Genomic DNA, 21,755 nt, shown 5'->3' on the forward strand with positions numbered 1-21,755 from the left:
ACCATGGCAGACATTTGCCCATGTGAACTCGATTGAGGAGGAGGAAGGGCCCCAGCAAGTGCATGAAGGAGAGCATTTAGCTAATGATGAGCTGCATAGGGGCACATCCGAAAATATAGATGATCACGGACTTGGTGATGATGCAACCCATATCGATGTTACTAGGGATGACTTCGAGGACCTCCTAGATACCATGGGTGAACATGAGGATGTTGATCATATCAAAGATATGGTTGTAGAAGAGAATAGAGAGACATGCCCCGGTCCCAATCCTACACCGGAATGGTTCACCAAAAACAGTTGGGATAATATGTTTGATCCATCACCGGTTATGCTAGCAAAAGTGTTACCATGGACGCCTGGGAAGCAGCCAATTAAAGGGATGGTATTCGCGACTAAATTGGCGGTGCGACATGCGTTGACCTGGTACGCAGTGCGAGAGAATTTTAGCTTTAAAATTGAGCATTCAGACTCAGAGAGGCTTATGGTGAGTTGCGAGGATGATTCCTGTCCATGGTCAGTTCGTGCGATATGTTCAAAGGGAGACAATGTCTGGAAGATCGCAAAATGCAAAGGCCCCCACACATGCGACAAAATTCAGAATGCTCATGATGGTCAGATGATTGATTCGGTGTTCCTATCATATGTACTTGAGCGCTATATACGAGAAGACCCTGCATATAAGATAAAGAACTTACGCCACGTTGCTTTGGCAGACTTAAAACACAAAGTATCTCACTACAAGGTATTCTATTCTTTAACTTGCATTCCATTTTCAATACAACGTAGAGACATCAGCCTTTTGGGAAGTATAATCATGATATTTTTTTCCCAAAACCCATGAATACTTTATATTATGAAAATTGAAATTGAAAAAAGAAAAGGAAAAAAGGAATGTGGAGCGAAGAAATATTATAGCGTTACAAGTCTTGATTTGTTTTCTTCAAGTTTTTTTATTTAACTTGTATTCATTTCTAATATAATCATTATGGTTCACATACAAGGTATGGGATGCCAAACAAAAGGCCGTTGTAGCTATCTACGGGGATTTTAAGGAGTCTTATGCAGAGTTGCCACGTTTTTTGGCAGGACTTAAGGATGCAAGTCCGGGTACAGAGTATAAGTTAATAGTGGACGATAATTATGAACAGGGAAGCTATACATTCAAGTCCATATTTTGGGCGTTTCGTCCATGTATTGTTGGGTTCAAGAAGTGTAGGCCTGTGATTAGCATTGATGCAACCCACCTCTATGGAAAATATAAAGGGAAATTGATGATTGCAATGGCAACAGATGCTAATAATAAGATTTATCCAGTAGCCTTCGCCGTTGTTGAGAGCAAGAGCACAGAGATTTTCTTGGCTTGTATAAGAACGTATGTTACCGACCAGAGACACCTGTGTGTCATATCTGACAAACACCCTGGGATACAAGCTATCTTTAGAGACACTAATCGAGACTTTTCCCTGCGGCCTCCCATGACAGAACATCATTACTGCCTTCGTCATCTATGTAGTAACGTCAACACTAGATGAAACAATGAAACTTTAAAGAATCTAGTATGGAGGGCAGCAAGTGCTACCCAGGAGCGAAAGTTAAATGCCACCTTCAAGTTAATTGAGAATGTCAACTGGGATGTGCACCAATATCTGAAGGATGTGCCCAAAGAGAAATGGGCTCTAAGTTTTGACAAGGGTTATCGTTATGGGGCGATGACTACAAACGTCTCCGAGTGATTCAATGGTGTTCTAAAGGGTGCTCGTAGCTTACCCATTACGGCAATGGTGAAATACACATGGTTCAAATTGAATTCTTACTTCAATGATCGTCGTAATAAGAGCATAGCACAATTAAATTCGGGACAAAAATGGACTAAATATGCCTTGGATATCTTCATGAGAAATAAGGCGAAGGCGGAGCATCACAGGGTGACGAGATTGAGCGCACAACAACAATCATATCAAGTAGATACACCGCATAATGTAGGGTGTGATGGACATGGGGATCACACACATGGAGTTAATTTGTTGCAAAGAACTTGCACATGTCAAAAATGGAAGTTGTACAAGATACCATGTTCACATGTCTGTCATTGCAGTTTGTATTAGGTATCGACATGATGCAGAGCAGTACATTGACCCATGCTATAGCGTGGATGCACTATTTCAGAGCTATGCTCCCGTTTTCCCTGCGTTGAAAGATAGATTATCATGGCCGGATCCTGAAGAAACTCGAAGGGTCCTCCCTAACCCCCAATTGATTCGAGAGAAAGGTCGCCCTGTCTCAACACGAATCAGGAATAAGATGGACGAGGTTGGGAACCGGCCGAGAACCACACCATGGAAGGAGGGGGGGAGGAAGGTGCAATGCGGGTTGTGTGACCAAGAGGGGCATAATCAAAGAACATGCCCTAAGCGGAATGAGGTATCGACGAGTGGTGGTCTCGCAGACTAGGTACACTAATTTTGAACCGTGGCATTCTTCTAAATGCAACTTGAAACAAAATGCATGCTATATGCCATTCAATTATGTATTTTTATAACTTAAGAAATATTGGAAAAAATTTTAAGGACCAACTATGGCATATATCGTTAAAATATCATCATTGCTTGTGTACATGTGGTTCATTCCAATTAGTCTCTTGAGGATGCATACCTAATTCCAAAGTTTTGGGACTAAGACTTTCTCTTCTTATACTTGGTGTTGATGACTGCATTATTTCTAGTGTTGATTTTGTATGTGTTGGATCATTATGTGTAAAATGCTAATGCCCATTTCTTACAAGTGTTTTTCAATCATATCATCCATTGGATTGAAACAAAAAATAGGATATGATGTGAATGAAGTGATAAGGATTCAAATTCAGCATGGTGAAGTCCCTATTTTTGCAAAATATTTCAACAATTGATGGTATTTGGCCATTTTGGTCTATACCTTACTATGATTCATTGTAATATGCATAGTTCTAATATCAAAGATGTAGCCTCAAAGACTTTAAATTACAGAGGTAAGCCGGCAGACCAAACTACGTAACCCCCTTGTGTTCTCTATTTTTTTTCTGCATTCTCCTTACAGTATTTTCTATTTCATTTTAAAACTTACTAGGAAATGAAAGAGCTATCTGTTGTTGGCATTTAAGGGCCTTGATAGACCTTCTGTTTAACTTATATCTTTTTTTTTTTTTTTTGCTCAATTTTACTTGACTGTAGATTTAATTTTGTAATTCTTTTGCTAAATGTTTTCTAACTGCAGATTTCTTATTTTATTTTATTTTTTATAGGATTTTACCATAGATTGGTCATGAATAATATGTGGCATTTTATTGGGTCTGGGCTGGTATATAATAGATTGGTCATGAATAATAGATTGGTCATATTATTGGTCATGAATAATATGTGCCAGTTTTAACATGTTAGGAAAATGGTTGCCCTCATGGAGTGGTTATTTACGATTCTTTTTGCTTTTCTTAATGATCCAGATGTTAAAATTTTGGGTTTTAAAATATGGGGGATAAAATATTTTATGTGAGCTTTAGGTATGTGGGTGATATCAAATTGCTATAGCAAGAACAAGCTTCAAAATCTACTTTCTAATCAACTCATTTTCCCATTTATCTTCCCTGTCATTTATCTACCACATTGTTAAAAAAAAAAAAAAAAAAAAAAAGTAGGACTTGTTTTGATTTTGTGTAATTATTAGCATGAACTTCCAGATACTAATACTATAGTCTATTTGTTTGATATTACTTCATGAGCATGAGTACTAGGTTGCTAATTTATCTGTTTCTGTTGTTTTCCAAAGGATGCTTCTTCACATCGTCTGGAGGCTTGAAGAGTTATGAACACCCCCTTAATGAGGTGAAGCCTATGCCAAGGGTGGACAGTTCTGGTCAGGTGTGTGGTGTAACTTTCACCATGGATGAAGAGTCGAAGAGGGAAACTATTGGCATGCCAAGAGTTGGAAGTGCTGCCAGCTGGTCATCTAACTACTGATATTGTTATAGTTTACTTTTATGGCATGGCTGTCATTATTAGTGGGCCTTGCCTTTGATCTCCTTTTTGTTATCATACTACTCTCATCTTGAATGGCTTGAAAGCATTTTATGGGTGCTTAGATTTATATCCTTTTTAGTACTACCAAAACTAAGACATGATTTTATGCTGCTGTACATGTTGCGTAATGTCAAACTAAGCCAGGATCTCAAGTTTGATACAAGAAATAATATGATTGCTCTTCAAGACTGATCAATGGTAGATTTCTATTTGATATTTTTCTCCATTTTTATCGCTTCTTGAATCAGGCTGTGATGATGATAATAATTACGGTCACATTCGTGATGATAATCAGGGTAGCTAAAGCTTTTCAATGCTTTCTTATTGGTCTGATTCATGATTTACAACTTTAAAGTAAATCATCACATGACAGATAAATACTGAAATACTGAAAGACACACCAAAAAGAAATACTGAAAGAAGATACGAAACCATTCTAATTAATTCTTGTCAATTCAAAAAAAAAAAAAAAAAGAGAATTACCCATGTACCCGACTTTGGTGAACTCGGGTTCCAAGCATTCATTTATTATAATTTTAATTTACCAAAATCAATCCGAAAAAAAAAAAAGATTTAGTTCACCAAAGTCGGGTACAAATCTGACAGTTTTAAAAAATTAGGCAGATTGGTACTCGAGTTTGGTGGACTCGAGTACCTCACAAATCTACCTAATTTTGAAAATAGGCAGATTGGTACCCGAGGTTGGTGGACTCGAGTACTAATCTGCCTAATTTTTTTCTGTTGTGAAATTTGGACTGCCTAATTTTGGAATAGGCAGATTGGTACCCGAGCTTGGTGGACTCGGGTACTAATCTGCCTAATTTTTTTCCTGTTGTGAATAGTACCCAAGTAAATTCTAAAAATAGGCAGATTGGTGCCTGAGCTTGATGGACCCGGGTACTAATCTGCCTAAATTTTTTTCCCTGTAGTGAATAAGCACCCCGAGTTTGGACTGCCTAATTCTGAAAATAGGCAGATTGGTACCCGAGCTTGGTGGACTCGGGTACTAATCTGCCAAATTTTTTAGAATCTCTGCCTAATTTTTTGTTTTGTTTTTCTTTAAAAAAAAAAGAAAAAAGAATATTACTCTAGTTAATAGAAATGTAGTCCCATATAGAATAAAAAATTTATATTAAATTTTGACTTTTATGAAGGACAATTTTTAATGGTTATTTGTGGCTTCCCTATTCTACTGCTTGTGTATTTGGGAGTTCATTTTAATTTTCAATAAATGTTTTATTACTTATACAAAAAATTAAAATCTGACTGCAAAGAAATGCTGCAAGATCTATTATTTTAGCCATACTAGATGCATATTATTCCAAAAGGAGTGACAACCTTGAAATAAAAATTGAAAATCACATTCTATTTCAACTAGTGGTCACCTGGGTAAATTTTGAGCGCAAAACACCACCAGACAATGAACTCTGAAGCATAACCAAAAACTTAACTGCATAGATAGTCCTTTTTTATTTTTTAACAAGTTTCCAGCTCTTCACTAAGTATTTGATTCTGTTGAAATATAAGAACTATAATTCATGAACAGATATATAGCAGTAAATCACTAATGCAGTTTCTAGTCCTAATATGTGTATTCTTTCAAGTAAATCTAAACACTAATGGGAAACAGAAAAGACAATTTGCCCCAGAGATCCATGCTAGAGAGTTCAATTACTCATGGTTACTATTAATATAGACATTGCCTTTGCATTAGATGTTAACCCAATAAAATTAGAATCATTAGAACTTCGCACAAGTAACTGACAATCTGCAGTATTCCTGATTACTAATTATAGTATAGTACTACATAACAAATAATGTCATCAAAACTACCTGAACTAATTCATCAGCAGCGGATGCACATGGAGGAAGTTTGTCCCTTGGAAGAATCCGTATTTGTGCCCCACTTTCAGCTGACATTTGCTTGATTACACTGCCACCCTTTCCCAAAAGGCAGCCTACTTGATTGGAAATCACAAGTAACCTAAAAACAATTGAAGAAGACTTATTACCATCTTCATCCCCTCCATCTGTCTCTAGTTCTCCTTCAATTATTCTCTCAAAAACAAGAAAAAGGGCCTTCTACACGGCTGAAGTTCCCTTATTCGATTTGGCATCTCCTACAGCATCAGATTCTTTATCTTCATTGTTTTCATTCTGTTCCTTTTCATCATCGTTCTTTTCATCCATGTTTGTCTCTTCACCGCCATCCTCCCGGCTTGCTTCAGTCATCACCTCAATCTCTTTATCAGAACCTGAGATAACAACTACCCTCTCATCACAACTAGGAACAGTTTCCTCAACTCTGACCTTTGCGCCAGTTTCTTGACGGATTTCAGATATGATGTTGCCCCCTTTTCCAATGACACCACCAGTTTTGGAAGCAGGACAGAGTAAGCGTAAGACAACACTCCCAGGAGCGAATTTCACAGATTGTTTGTGTGTCTTTTGCCACTTTCCTTTCCCATTTGACTCTGTAAGGTTTCGATCATGTGGTCTCTTAGAAGGCGTCAATGGAACAGACATATCTACTAAATTTATAGCAGACCAGTTCACTGAAATTCGAAAGTTATAATGTCAAAGACAAATAAAATTTAAAAATAATCCACATTTAAGAAACATTGATTTTCCGAAGCCTCTAATTGAATCAAAGCCCATGATTGTCGTAATTAGCTCTAAAATTTTTATATTTTATATTTCCAAAGCCTCTAAAAATATTTTATGAAAATTGTTGTAATTAACTCTAAAATTTTTATATTTGTCCGGCCTCAGTAATCTAGAACACACCCAAATGCTTCACTTTGATTCCCATACCTATGCTCATCCCAACAAAAAACATTACATATCCCTCATTTTAAAGAAACAAAAATGTAAAGCAACCTTGTGTGCTTATTCCACTTCGTTAAGGCTGAAGTGGGTTTTCAATTTCTTTGGTAAAAGTAATGGCTACCCTACCTCACTATAGTGTATTCCATCCCATATTGTTGGTCCTTTATTCCATTTTGAGATGTCCCAAAATATAATCAACTTTGAAAAATCTATGGACACTATTGATAACTTTCCTCACTTGACCTTACTTTATTTAAAAAGTCAATATCCCTCTTTCGCTAGAGTTTAAATTAAGGGGGTAGTTGGAAACATGCACTTTTTATTTGAAAGACAATGCATTAAATGAGGTTCTTTTAAAAAGTTGGAGTTTCTAGACAAGACCAATAATATGGGATGGAGAGAGTATTGTTTTGAATTGACAACAATCAATGGAAAAGGATGTATCACAAAAAGCACCTTAGTATAATATTAAACAAAATAAGAAACTTTAAGTAATAAAAAGATGTTCCAGTCATAAGTCAAACAAAATAAAAAGTATAACTATTTGATTATGGCGAACACACAAGCTAGATACTAATCAGACCATGGAAAGATCAAATCAACCCATCACCATCTCCTTTAGAAAGAAAGGAAAAATCAAGCAGCTCTCACATCAATTAACAAATCATCCATATAAATAGCAACACAGGGAGGAAGAACAAAAACCCAAAAAAAAAACAAAAGGATGAAAGTAAATATGATTTTTTTTTTTTGATAAGTGCTGAAAGTAAATATGATAAAACCATATAAAATTCTAATGTCCCATTAGACCTATTAAGCACTGTATTTAGATTCTACTCACTTGTACTTTAAAAGAACACTCTGTTGAAGGATCTGGATATTTGTTTTGGGTTTTCTCAATGCATAAAACTTCTGAACAATGAAGTCAAACACCTGCAAAAAGATAATATAGTTGGAAAGAGCCTATTTGTACTCATTAATCGACAGGTAAAGCAATAGAAAAACAATTAGAAAGAGCCTATATGTACTAATTAATTAACAGGTAATGCGGTAGAAAAATAATTAGAAAGAGCTTATATGTACTAATTAATCAACATGTAAAGCAGCAAAAAAACATTTAGAAAGAGCTTATATGTACTCATTAATCAACAGGTAAAGCAGTAAAACAAGTTCAGAAGTGTGATATCATTACATGAGCAATAGATATTATTCAATATCCAAATCAAAACATTATTGAAGTTTATATTCACCATATTTTCTGTCCAAACTATGAGACAAAACATGGAATATCATTATTGTCCTCAAGAGCTTCTGACTCAATCAAATCCACAGAGGTTGGGGAGAAGGCATAGGTGATATTAAGTTAAAATGTATTGACTTGCACTATAATTCTAAAAGGTTCTCAGTACAAAATGGTCACTATTCAAATTTTGATTAATAAGACATTCTGGCCTCAATACTATACAATGTACATGTTGAATCCTTATCAAATGAATGAAATTTGGATTGGCTACCTTCTGTTGAAGCTAACTAAGACAAGAATTGTTGAAAAAAACCTTTTATCCCTACCCTTGGCCTTGAGGAAATCTTTGACCTTAGCAATTACCTCAAAACTCTAACTTCAGTTGAAGAAGCAAACTAAAAACAGCTGATTATCAGTAAATATAGATTAAAATGTTGACCAAAACTAATATTCAGTCAACAAAATTATGTTAGAGTATCAAACCTAGGTACTACTAACCAACTCTATTCAAGTTACAGATGTCAAATTGTAGTCCTTTCTAACATATATGATTGAAATGGTCACAAGAGTGTTAACTCATCAAGTCACAAGCTTGGGATTCTTCTTGTGCACAATAAGGACTGCTATTACTAATTGATAATTAAACAGTCCATACAAACAATATTGTATCCAAATATGTACATGGGCAGATTAGTGTATATGATATGCATGACATTGTAGAGGGGCTCTCACATTAATATTTTGGTAGGTTTAAAACATACAATAACACAAGAAATTGAATAATCATCATCAACCAAAGCATCCGGTAATTCTAGTCAATAACCTTTGAAACTGCTTTCTGCCTAACTTTTTCAAGCTCAGGTTGAACGTCTTTCAGAGCTTTTGAAGCTTTGACCATAGGATCCACTTCTACAAACTTCAGCTTCTTACTCAGAATCTCAAGAGTTCTCATGTATTCATCATTGACCTGGACAAATTCCACTGCAAGTATGTTAACAGCAATAAAAGAAATGGAACACAAAAATCTCCCAAATCACTATGTTAACCAGGAAGTAACATGGACTGTACACCATGCACATTCAAGGACGTATGTTGTAGCTCAATTGTGTTATAGATATGTCCTGCATATTAACAAATCAACTTTAACCTATAATGTGAATATCAAAAGAGCCTAAATCATGTATATAAGCATAAAACATCTAGAAAGTGCTACTCTAAGTTGCAATTTAATCAAAAAAGATGGGCAGCAAATGAAGCAGATGACCAGATCTTTCCACAATCAATCCACAATAACCCCATCATGCAATGATTTTTTTTTTTTTTTGATAAGTAACCCATCATGCAATGATTGAATCACTAATACAATAAGGGAGGGGCGAGAGAGAACATGAGCAACAGTTAATCATTTCAAGTAAACACATTTTTCCACACATTAAGTTCTCCCTCAAACCAACCTAGCAAGCCTTACAAAGACATAACAATGATATAAATCAAGCATAAAAGAGCATATGTAAATCCCATTCTGCCATCCAAGGCTTGATGTCATTGGTATCAAGGCAAAAGGGTAAAGCTTGTAGCAAAATATTAAAAAAGGAGCCTTCTTAATTAAGGCAAATGTAAACCAAAATAAATGAAGCACAAATAGACCTCTCTTAGATTAATGTATCAATGCTTTTCTCATAATTCAATTCCCAAACATTAAAGAATAACCAAAGTCCTAATAATCTCATTGGATGGGTAAATCACTGAAACTCTTCTTCTTCTTTTTAAGTAACGGACATGTAAACGAAGGATAAACAAAACAACGTTTTGGATGAGGACAACAATGAGCAAGTTTGTAAGCCAAGACCATCTGTGAGCAAGTTTGAAAGCTACAACAAACATGTAATAATAGCAATTATGACAATAACAGTAAAAAAGCAGGCTCTACAAAAATTAGAAATACCTCTCCGTCAACAACTATGTCAACCATCCTTGGAGGGACTATAATGTCTTCGACAAACTTTGCCAATTTTGATTCTGCCGACTGTTTATAGAACATAGAACAATCATATATTGTATAGAACATAAGAAAAACGGAAAGGTTTATAAACAATAATTTAGAGATGTCACTTTGGCATTACTCAAATGGCCCACTTCCAGGAAAATTGTTCAGACATAAAAACTTCCAAAAAGTTTTTCCCCACATTTTCACACTTTTTTCGGTTGTGTTCTTTTAACTCCAAAAAGAAGTAAAATGTTATCACAGCACAAAAACAAACAGCTCAATAATAATTCAAAAATGGTACCCTTTCTTTTTTGATAAGTAATAAGATTATATAAATCAGAAAAAAGAGTCACCCAAGTATACGGGAGATATACTGGTGTAGACAATCAATTACAAAAACTGCATAAATCTAAAAGAGAAAGAAACTTGTCATTGAAAAAGACAAGGAATGCAATCCAACTAGGTCATATCACAAATCACCAATTGAAGAATCATTACTCAGCTAGCTTTATCCCCTGCTGAGAAATTGTTGCCACAAAATATCATTGAAAAAGCACATATAACCCCTAAGAGGAACTTCAAACAAATACAATTTTTCTTATGTTTTTGTTTTACTAACTAGCGGTCATTAACATCTAATAGATATACAAGCATGTTTCTGTGGTTCTCAAAATTTAAACTCCAAACAAACAATGAAGCGGAGCTACTCATACAAACAATGATACCTTACGATTCTTAAGCTTCAGGCCCATATCCATAGACTTCTCTTGGAGGACTTTTATGTCTGAACTTATGGAACCAATTTCAACCTGGGACAAAAAGAGGTAGGAGAAAACCTTCATTGAAAAGTAGAATTCAAACCCTGGGGTTTAACTAAAAGAAGAGGATAAAAAACAAAACAACACAACAACAAATAATTCTGCAAGAATCAATGTAAAAAGAAAGTTAAACAAAAAGAGCCTTTATACCATTAAATGCATCTAAAGTTTGTGATTCATATTCTCCTTAGTTACATATAACAGTTGAATTAAAAACACTATCAATTTTGACAAATGGATGTATAGGAGAGGGAAAAAATGACTGCACTAGTTATGACATCCTTAAAGCAGCAGTGATATAAAGTTAATTCCTACAATCTTTTTCAGCTTATAAATAGCGTACTTGCAAAAAGTAACCAGCATTGGGAAAAAGGGAAATTTTACTACCATAGACTAATGGAAAACATGTATAACTTATGGTATTTATGTGAGGTAGTGATTTATATCCAGGAACTACTACTAAAATCAAGAATGCATATAATCTTGTCCCTGAGCAAAAACAATGTATATAATTTTGTCAACATATACAAGAATTTAAAAAAAAAAAAAATTATGATCATTGCAAAGTGACAAAGATATATGCAACTACATTTTCAGCCAATATGTTTTATTAGAGGGTGATCAATTGTGTATATCCATCAAAATATATTTTATCAGTATAAAACAAATGAGAAACAGTCTCAATGAAGCTGCAAGCAAGTAAATAATTGCTTATTGCAAAGTAAGGGACAACATACTTGAAATCCACTGAGGAGAGTTTCCATCTGTGACAAGATTCTATCACATTCACGAATTTGATCATGAAGCGACACTAAATTATCACTTTCTTTTATGTAATCTTGCAACGTTGAAGAAGAAGTTTTAATGCAATAAAAAACATTTAATCTTTATAAAATATATAATAAAAGAGTACTCAAAAAGGATTCTGAAGGTATCTCTGCGACACAAATCTTTACCAATGAATTACCTATCAAAAAAAAACAAATCTTTACCAATGAATGAAAAAAAAATCAAAATAAAAAATAAACCAATCACACATTTTCTATTTAAATTCTTACCAAATAAATCTTGTTTCTATAATCTAATATAGTGCCACAGAAGAGCAATACAACAAAAAGGATGAGCAATCTAACAAGTCAAAAAAGTCTTATTCTTAGTTGATGTGCATACACATGCTCTCAAGCACACCTTCCCCATACACATAAATTGAGACAACCTGCAACATCTGATGCTTCTCCAACTATTCACTTAGGAGATATGATCATGCACATGCCATGGCCAAAGCGACACTTAAGGTAACTAAAGTTGGAAACTAACAATTTTAGGGCAAGTTTGGGCCAACTGTAAAATTCATAATGGCACACAAGCTAACAGTAACAAATTGAACTATTTTAAATTGGTCAAACTCAAAACCTAAGGAGAACAAATTAAAATGTCCAACACAATTAGAACAACCATTTTAAAGAATTGTAAATACCTAATTAATAATAATGACCAAAAAATAACCATAAACCAGAGCTCATCACGAAGGGGCGTTTAGTTCGCTATGATGTACCATTGATGTGATGCATATTACGATGATGTGACATTAAAGTTTTTGATTTATTTTATTTTTTCTAACATTACTATAATTTAAAATTACAAAATATATCACATCATCTTAATCTCATCACCTTCCTAAACAATGTAATGTTGTATTCTTGTATTGAGATTACATTAATGTAAGATTACAATAACGTAATATTATGGCGTAATTGAACATCACGGCAAACCAAAGGCCCCCAAAGTGTATGTCACTAAAACTGTCCTCCTTCATGGCCCATTAGCTCCGAGTGCTACACCTAATTATTATAACCTTAAATGCAGGCTACCTAGACAAGCAAGCCTAACTAGATGAGGTAGGGCTTACTTTGCCAACTCTAGGAGAATGAGAATGTGTCTGGAGTACAAGGATAAAAATGATAACAGAGCCATGCAGTTAATTGACAAAGGGTGGGACAGAAAAAGATATATTTGGTCCAAAATCTAACTAGTCAAAGAAAGTTGGCACAAGGAAACAATGACAGTAGCATGAAACTTGGGCAATATGAAAGTACTAGAATATAGGGCTGATACGTACGATAATATAAACTTCCAGATCTGATACCAAAGCTTCTCAAAACTTCACACAAATAAATCACAATCCAATAACTGTATGGTCTATTTGTTAATCACCACTAGTTTTAACTTGGATAACTATACTAACAAAACATTCAGCAAAAAGTGTCTCATGAGACACTAAAACCAACTTTCCATAATTCATTATGAAAAAACAGTGATGGTGAGCCGACACCCAAATCACCAACTAAATGATCTCATGACAATAAGCTTTCCAAAAGGAAGCAATGCTCCACAAAGTTTTTGCACAATATGGCTAATGGGCTCTAGCTAACACGGCACCTCCTCCTCAATAAGAAAGGGTGGAGGGTAAGGTTTTGGGTTCCAAAACTCACTAATTGCATGTAAACTTACGAATCAAAGAAGAAGAAAAAGTTTTGCACAATATAATATGATGTAGAAGTGGAGAACCAAGCTATTACAAAGAAGACTTCCTGACATAGAAGAGAAGCCTCTTTACACTATTTTTTTTTTTATATGGATAATTATAGGATTTCTGGCAACAAAGCATCAAACACTTTTATGTTGTGAACTTCATAGAACTATGAGCTACGTGAGACAATTTTCCGGTTAAAATAAAGCAAAGCCTAGTAAGAAAGTTTACAAAAATAAATCATGTCTCTATGAATTATAAAACTATTGATTGGCAAAAAAGGATTTCGTTAAGTAATCACAAACCTGAATCGAGTCCAATTCAACTTTCCGTAAATTGTTCTCAACCCCCTTTGTATACTCCCTTAATTGTGTACCTTCAGATAGTATGTTTGCAACTACCTACATTATTAAAGAGACGGGGGTCATAAATATATAAACCTCTAAAAATAAACATGAAAGCATTCTTCCGGTAAGCAACTGAAAACAATTTACATAATAAAACACGATTAAAATGTACAAGGAAAAAGCAAAAGAAATAAAATAAATAAAGAATTGCAGCTTAAAGGACCGTTGATAAAAAATATATATCTAAAGGAATGAATTTTCAAAGGAAATGATATGGAATTACTTACATCGTCATTTTTGCATTCTTCCAGTTCTTGCTCTAGTCCATCCAAAGATATATCATCACTGTCAAACATGAAAACCAAATGTATTTTCAAGATGCCATATTCAAACTGGAGGCTGATGAACCGGGTAATGTCATCATATAACAGGAATGAGAATATAATGTATTTGTAAATGAATCAAGACGCAGAAACATAAGGATGAATCATACCTGCTGGCATCCTCCTCCACAGACAAGTCCCCAAAAATGGACTTGCATTACATATCCCTCATTTTAAAGAAACAAAAATGTAAAGCAACCTTGTGTGCTTATTCCACTTCGTTAAGGCTGAAGTGGTTTTTCAATTTCTTTGGCAAAAGTAATGGCTACCCTACCTCACTATAGTGTATTCCAAACTATGGAATGCTTCAGTCCAAGTTAAAATTCCGTTTTAGGAAAAAGAAAATAAACAAGAGAGAGAGAGAGAGCATCTTCTTCTAATAAAGAATTATGGTAGTGTACCAGTGCAACATGCTCAACAATTAGGGTGGCATGCTGAAGGATGTTTTCAACGAGAACGAAAAGAGACTCAACATCAAACTTTTCGTCACCATGAACATGGGTTGCGTAAATGTGGTTCATGATGTCGAGGTCGGACATGGTTAACACGCTCAGCTCACTTTGTTGTACTGTACTCAGCACCAACTTGCTGCCCATAATGGATTACTAATTGGGTAACACAAGAAAAAAAAATAAAAGAAAGGTTAGAAAATCACAAGTTTTGGGGCAGAAGAGTGAGGGTTTGCTTGAGTTCTTGTTGCGACAAAAACTTGAGCTTTTTATAGCCATCCAACACCAAATACTATAGGTCACAAGGAAAATCTAGACTATATTATTTTCTTAACGAAATAATTCCCCAAAATCCATGTCAACGAGATATTAACATTAAGCCTAATGCACAGGTACGCTACCACAATTAATTTTTCTATTTTTCTACTCGAAAAACTGAGTAGGATAGGTCCATTTTGAAAATTTTGACATTTTGGTCAAAGTCAAAGATCTCAAAATGCATGTTTGGTAATGCAAACATGCATTTTCTAACCGCACTTTTTCAGAGCACAGCTTTTTTAAACTTCAATTTTTTCCTAGGTGAAGCTTTCTCAAACAACCCCATTTTCAAAAGGCTGAAAAATAAGTTATGCAATACAAAAATATTACCTCTTCTGCTCAGCAGCTTGGAGCTTCGCTTCAAGGCGCTGACCAAGATCTTCCTCATTAGATGAGGACCGTGATGGGCTTCTGGGCTTCGCTCGAGCCTTGTTTGACAATTTCTCATAGTATAGCTGCACCCAAAACAACATGACAGAATAAAGCTCATGTAAGATTCACTATTCAGAGGGATTAAGAACAATTAAAAAAAACCAATGTAGGATTCAGAAAATGAAAACACAGAAATGCCTACAAAGTGAATTTTTTTCATGGAAATAAAGATAGTGACTACAAAAAACTATTTTAAAAAATGGGTACAAAACTAAATTTCTTATTGAAAAAGTAAGGGATAATTTAAATTCAATTCAACAAGTAATCATTTTTTTTTTTTAAAAGGAAAGAATGTTAAAAAGCAAAATAATTTGAAAATGGAACAAAGAAACGCCCACTAGACGTGAAAAGGAAAGACCAGAAAGTGCAAAACAGAAAAAACTCAAATAGAAGAAGCACCCACCTTTACCTAACAAACCCCCCATCCCCCCCCAAAAAAAAAAAAAAAACCTTCAATACAAAGCTTTTAACTTGTAACCTCCCAAAAAAAATTTATTTATAAATAAATAACATAACCCATAATTCTTTGAGATTCAGGAAGCTTATATCCAAATCCTATTACCATGTTTGGTTACCAAGAAAAAAAAAATCAAAATTTGGATCTGGCTCCTGAGAAAATTACAGACTGTACCAACTTTTATGAAACGATCACACCGTTTGGTGATCTCTGAAGATTTTCTATAAATGAAATTCAGATTAATAAGTCTTCAAAATGTATAATTAACTAATTAGCATGTTTAAAACAAAAATCTTTAACCACCTAAAGAATTAATTGGCTCAGTTAAGTCCAAGTAATTTCACAAACCAAGAACCACACCATAAAGAGAGAGAGAGAGAGAGAGAGAGAGAGACCTGGCGGCGAAGATCGGCGTGGCGGAGCTTCGCTTCGATATCTTCGACAGTACAGTTCTGCGGGGACTTCGACCCCGAGAGTCTCTGGCGAAGCCTGCGAGGCAATTTGGGCAGAGAAAGGGCGAAGAAGAAGAGGAGGACGAAAACGCCGTCGCACCACTGTCATCCAACGGAAAGTCCATTACCATCGCTCCTCCAACAACCACCACTTTCCCTTCCCCTCTTCCCTCAGGCGGCGACGGTGACAGAGACCACGATTCCGCTCCCCCGGCCATCATCGATACGCGAAACAGATCACAACGACGTCGTTTCAGTCTCTTAAGACAGTGAGAGAGTTGAGAGGTCGCTGCCAATGAAAGTCTTCTGACGCCAACGGGTTTTCTGCCGCCGATGGTGTGAGGGTTTGGGGTTTGTATGTTTAGGTGTAAGTGAGAGTGAGAGTGAGAGTGAGAGTGAGAGTGTGTTCTGGGTGGGTGAGAGTGAGAAGTGAGAGATAATAGTGTGTTTTTAGGGCTGTGTACCTCACATGTCAGCAGGCCAGGGTGGATTAAAAAAATATGGTACTCGAGCTTGGTGAGCTCGAGTACCAGAAAAAAATAGCACCATTATTCGGAAACAGTGTTTCTGGGCAAATTATTTCCAAAATTAATGGTAATGGGCCATTTTGCCCCATGAGAGAATATTTTTTGCTGTGTTTTTGTATTGCCTGATGGTCCAATACGAGACCAAACGCAAAAATTGCAATCGTGCCTTTTGGGCCCAAAAAAGCCGAACTATGGGCCTTTGAAGAGTTAAAGTTAACTTGTACAATAATGCCTTTTTATTTTTTATTTTTTTATTAAGAACATGGTTATATCTCCTTTCTTCTTTTTCTCAAAAAAATAAAAGGAAAAAAATAAAAAAGAATATGAGTATATTTAGTTTAGCTCCTAGAAAAATTTCTGACTTCGCCACTATTAGTAAGGTTTCTCAAAATCAACACTAAGGTTATGTTTGGGATTAGAATTTAAAGTTAGTTTATTTTACTATTTAGCTTATTTTTGCTACTACTTACGGATCCCACAACACTTTTTTAAAATATTCATGGGTCTCACTGTACTATTTCAATTATCTTATATCTTTATTTACAGTATTTTCAACAAAAAAATTTTAGTTTCAGCTAAATAAGCCGTTCCTAAACTGACTCTAAGCGTTTTTATTTTTTTGAGAAAAAAAATCAACACTAAGCAATAGAAAATTTAGGAATTCTAGGATTTCTTAAATTGACTCCGGGTTATTATTGTTATAAAAAAAATTCTAATAAATCTTCTTCTTTTTTTTAGGGGGGTAAAATGGACTAACACCCCTTTCCCCTTCAACTAATATTTTAACTTATTTCATACACAAAGGTTGCTTTTGGTATTGGCTTAAAAAGCCAAATTTTTTTACTATTTTGTTTATTTTTGCTATTATTTAGCTTATTTTTTCTACTATTTCATGGGTCCCATCTATAGTATTTTTAGCAAAAAGTTTTCAATTTCAACTAAATAAGATGTTCCCAAATGGACTCGAAATACTCGTAAATGGCTACGACAAAAATTTTTAACATACAAGCTAGCACTTCCATGCTTGACTTACTCTTCCCCAGACCAACACACATGCTATCTTCCAAGTTAAGATCAAAGGAATACAAACTACTTACCTCAAACTCTTATTTGATCATTTCCGTACGTACCAATCCATGATTGTTGACCTCAATGATCTCGTTTGTACTACTACTCTCTTCCTTAATCTCACTCACACTGCTATGTGTTAAACTGCTTTGTATACCTAGAAGTTGTAAATGTACTAGCTTCATAACTAAATGTTTGCTGGCAAAGCAGTATAAAAGTCTTTTGGACATATGGAACTTGTTAGCTCATCTGGTGTTTAATTATTTCTCTTGTTATTTTATGTTTTTGACACATATTTGGTTATTTTTGGAGAAGAAAATGTATGATTTTTATCTTGTGCACATAAAGTATATTTATTAAGTTAATTATATTTGTGGATATATATAAAGATGATATATTTGTGGGGATGTATAAAGGAGAACCCGAATGGCTAATAGGCAATCTATTCACAAAGAATTAATGGCTCATAAATTACTCATATAAGGATTACCATATATTATAATACATAGAAGGAAGTACTCATTACAATTAAGGGTTTTACTACCATTATTCATGTATTGGATTTTTTATTTGAGTGAGAGCATTTCACAACTAGTTGACATGGGTAATATCATAGCCATATTAAATGAATATCACTTATCAAGTTATTTAAATGTCATGTGGGCCAAGTGGGAGAACATAAGATTTTGAGAAGACTTTGTGACCCACATTTAAGTGATAAATGAAAACTCAAGTCATAAGAATTTTATTTGTGAAAGACATTACGATGAATAACAATTTCTAGGTAACTCTCAATTGGTATAACACTCTTGGTTAATAAACACCTTGAAATTACAAGTTTTAAACTCCTTGATGGAAGAATAGTAATGGAACAAATCTTAATCTAAAAGGGACCTTAATTTAGCCTATATATATAGCTTGTGTCTCCATCAAATGGATATATATATATATATATATATATATATATGAGATAAAGACCATAGACTATAAGACCCTTTTATATACACTATCATATATTTTTTTTTTCTCCAAACACTTAAACAACTATGAGGAAGTATGCATATTTTATTCTACAACTCTAGATTTATCTTAATAGTCGAGGTACAAGATTTTTAGCAAGGTTGCTTGAAATCAACACTAAGTCGAATAGAAAACTTACGGAATTATGGGATTTCTTGAATTGACCCTAGGTTATTATTCTTTTTTATATAATAATTTTTTTTGGGGGGTAAAATGGACTAACACCCTTAAACTTTAAGGAGGTTGCATCTTGAAAGTTCAAATATGTGTATAAACACCCTTGAACGTTTAGACCCCCAATTTACAAATTAACCAATTCAAGCTTTATGTCAAACAACTAGTGTGCAGGAAAACGAACATAAGCTATAAACAGAATTGGAAATCAATCTAAGCCAATTATAAATCACATCCACAGTAGAAAATAAAAGGCAAAGATAAAAGGAAGAGAGATGCAAACATAAGGACAACACACGATGTGTTATCGAAGAGGAAACCAAAGCCCTCGGCGTAAAACCTTTCCGCTGCCCTCCAAGCGGTAAACAATCCACTAGAAAATGTAGTTGGGATACAAGGACAGCAATAGACCCTCCAAGCCTAATCTACCAAGTGCACCTAAGCCCTCCAAGCTTCTTGCTCCAACGAGGTTGCGCCAAACCTTTTTATTTTCTAGCTTCCCAGATTCCTCTACTAGACCATAGCATCAACCAATGTAGATTGGTTCCTTCCTGACTGCTTCCTAGCAAACCAAACAACCCTCTCACAGTGATGAATATGGTGAGAACAAGGTTTTGGTAAAATGCCTCTCAAGGATTTGACAATGGAGAGGAAGAGAGTTGAGGAATTTGAAGAGACTCTAATGTATAGATTGTTGGTGAATCAATCTTGTTTTTCTTTAGGCTTTCTCTCTCAAAATTCTCTCTAGAAGCTCTCATACATTTGTGGGTATAAGGGGTATTTATACTGGAGTGAAAGAGGAATGTGAAACGTCAGGTTTTACAAAACAGGGGTGGCTCGCGGCTTGGCCTCGCGACTTGACTAAGTCGCGAGATAACCGTATGCCCAGTTGTCTTGTTTTGTCCTGTAGTGCTTCAGCTAGCATTACTGTTCACCTTCTGGCATGCTTGGCACGTGTGCTGCGTTTGGTGGCTTGAAGCCGCGAGCTACCCGCGAGAGCAAGCCGCAAGTCTCTGTTTTCTTGCACACTCTTGAGCAATCAACACTCTATCTCACTCACTACTCTTACAACAAACCCACCTAAATACAGGGTTACTAAATGCTGAAATACAAGCAAATTTGGCATGGAATAAAGCCAATAAAATGGTGGATTAAATTCAACCTTACAAAACCAAAGAATTAAACAAACTAAGGACACAAACACTAGAGTGTTCAACTTCCTTAAAAAATGTGGCTCAAGTCACAACAATCCTTGAAATGTAATTTGATGGGAATAAAAACCCAAACACTATGACAACATTTCAGTGCTAGTTTTTGATTGATATCCTTTTGTATTCTTATAAAACATTTATGAAACACAATGAAACTTGGAATATTATGACAATTTGAAGTTTCAGTAGCTTTTTTAAGATCTTAAGTTACTTTTCTTACCAAGTCTGAATTATCAAATAGCTTACTTACTGTCCTAGCACTGGAAGAAAAAAAAAAGATCTAATAATCTTTTTAGACACTATATCCAAGTTCATCAGCCAATTTAGTTGAACTTTATAGTATGTACTCATTTCATATTGTCAGACTGTTCTTGTTCTTTTTCCTATTCGTAACAGCTGGTGGAGCCACTCCTTTTCTTTCTTTCCCCTACTTTTCAAACTTGTCTTCTAGTTGATGAGAGAGATCCTTACCTGCTGAATTAATTGTGTTGTAGAGACGCCAACAACTTTTCCATTCAAAATATGTAACCGAGACACCCCTAAGTTGGTACTTATATGAAATTAATATAGAATGTTTAGAAATAGCTGTCGTGACGCATGACATGCAATGCCAGTTATGTAATGCCGAAAATGGAGTATTACACAACCAATGATAAAAAAGAATTCTAACTAAATAGCTGAACTTTTTCTTTTTTCCTAATAAGTCTTCATAGTTGACAACCATAGCAAATTCATGTTCATTTGTAAGTGAATTTAATATCAAGGTCTAAATTGTAATTTGTGAGCTTGATAGAATAATTTAAAAATGGAAAATAAATTGAATATAAATTCAGTAAAGAAAACATTTTTACTGAATCGAGGATAGCACATGTAAGAAAACATTTTTTTTTTTTCACATTAAATTCAGTAAAGAAAATTAAGTATAGCACATACACAGCAAACTGAATTAGTGAAAAAACCTTCAACTAATCCAAGTTCAATCAAACATAAACTCTACCAATTTATATAAAATAAAAATCAAACATAGTAACTTCATTTTTTTGCTCAGTATTAAGACAAAAAAATTACTATTAAATTCCCACATTACTATCATAGTATCATCATAAGAGAATCAAACCAAATGTTATAAAAGGATAACATGAGTAAGACTTGGTTTGCTGAAGGAATTGAGTTTTATAAAAAATTTTGTGAAAAAAAATCGGTTAGAAAATTATGACTATTAGCCTATGCCCATTATAGATCAATAGATCTGGCCCTAGTATCATATAAATTAAGTACCAACACATAGTGAGTAAGAGAAGGGAAAAATAATTCATACTTTTTGGCCAATCTGCTAGTGTTAGGTCCTCCCAAGCTTGGCCAGCAGCTTTGCGAGGAACTACTTTCTTCTTGGTTTTTGCTTTGTGCTCAATCTCACTGCTTGCAAGGACAGCCTTTACACTCTCAAGTGCTTCTGGT

At 34.7% G+C, this 21,755-nt stretch overlaps 1 protein-coding gene across 1 annotated transcript in view; it reads right to left on the bottom strand.

Moving 5' to 3' along the window:
• Positions 1-6,469: 6,469 nt before the first annotated feature.
• LOC115956226 (vacuolar protein sorting-associated protein 52 A-like) overlaps positions 6,470-21,755 on the bottom strand; it is a 16,505-nt gene continuing 1,219 nt past the window's right edge. Inside the window, exons 3-13 of the mRNA XM_031074663.1 lie at positions 21,616-21,755; positions 17,955-18,049; positions 15,287-15,411; positions 14,094-14,151; positions 13,764-13,860; positions 11,667-11,767; positions 10,837-10,920; positions 10,070-10,150; positions 8,948-9,091; positions 7,723-7,814; positions 6,470-6,607 (exon numbers count right to left, since the gene is read on the bottom strand). The exon at positions 21,616-21,755 is cut by the window's right edge and continues 38 nt beyond it. Of these exons, the coding sequence (XP_030930523.1) occupies positions 6,553-6,607; positions 7,723-7,814; positions 8,948-9,091; positions 10,070-10,150; positions 10,837-10,920; positions 11,667-11,767; positions 13,764-13,860; positions 14,094-14,151; positions 15,287-15,411; positions 17,955-18,049; positions 21,616-21,755 (1,072 nt within the window). The 3' untranslated portion in view covers positions 6,470-6,552. The remainder of the gene's footprint in view (positions 6,608-7,722; positions 7,815-8,947; positions 9,092-10,069; positions 10,151-10,836; positions 10,921-11,666; positions 11,768-13,763; positions 13,861-14,093; positions 14,152-15,286; positions 15,412-17,954; positions 18,050-21,615) is intronic.

Source organism: Quercus lobata, chromosome 8, assembly GCF_001633185.2.
Source record: "Quercus lobata isolate SW786 chromosome 8, ValleyOak3.0 Primary Assembly, whole genome shotgun sequence".
NCBI classification, from domain to species: Eukaryota; Viridiplantae; Streptophyta; class Magnoliopsida; order Fagales; family Fagaceae; genus Quercus; species Quercus lobata.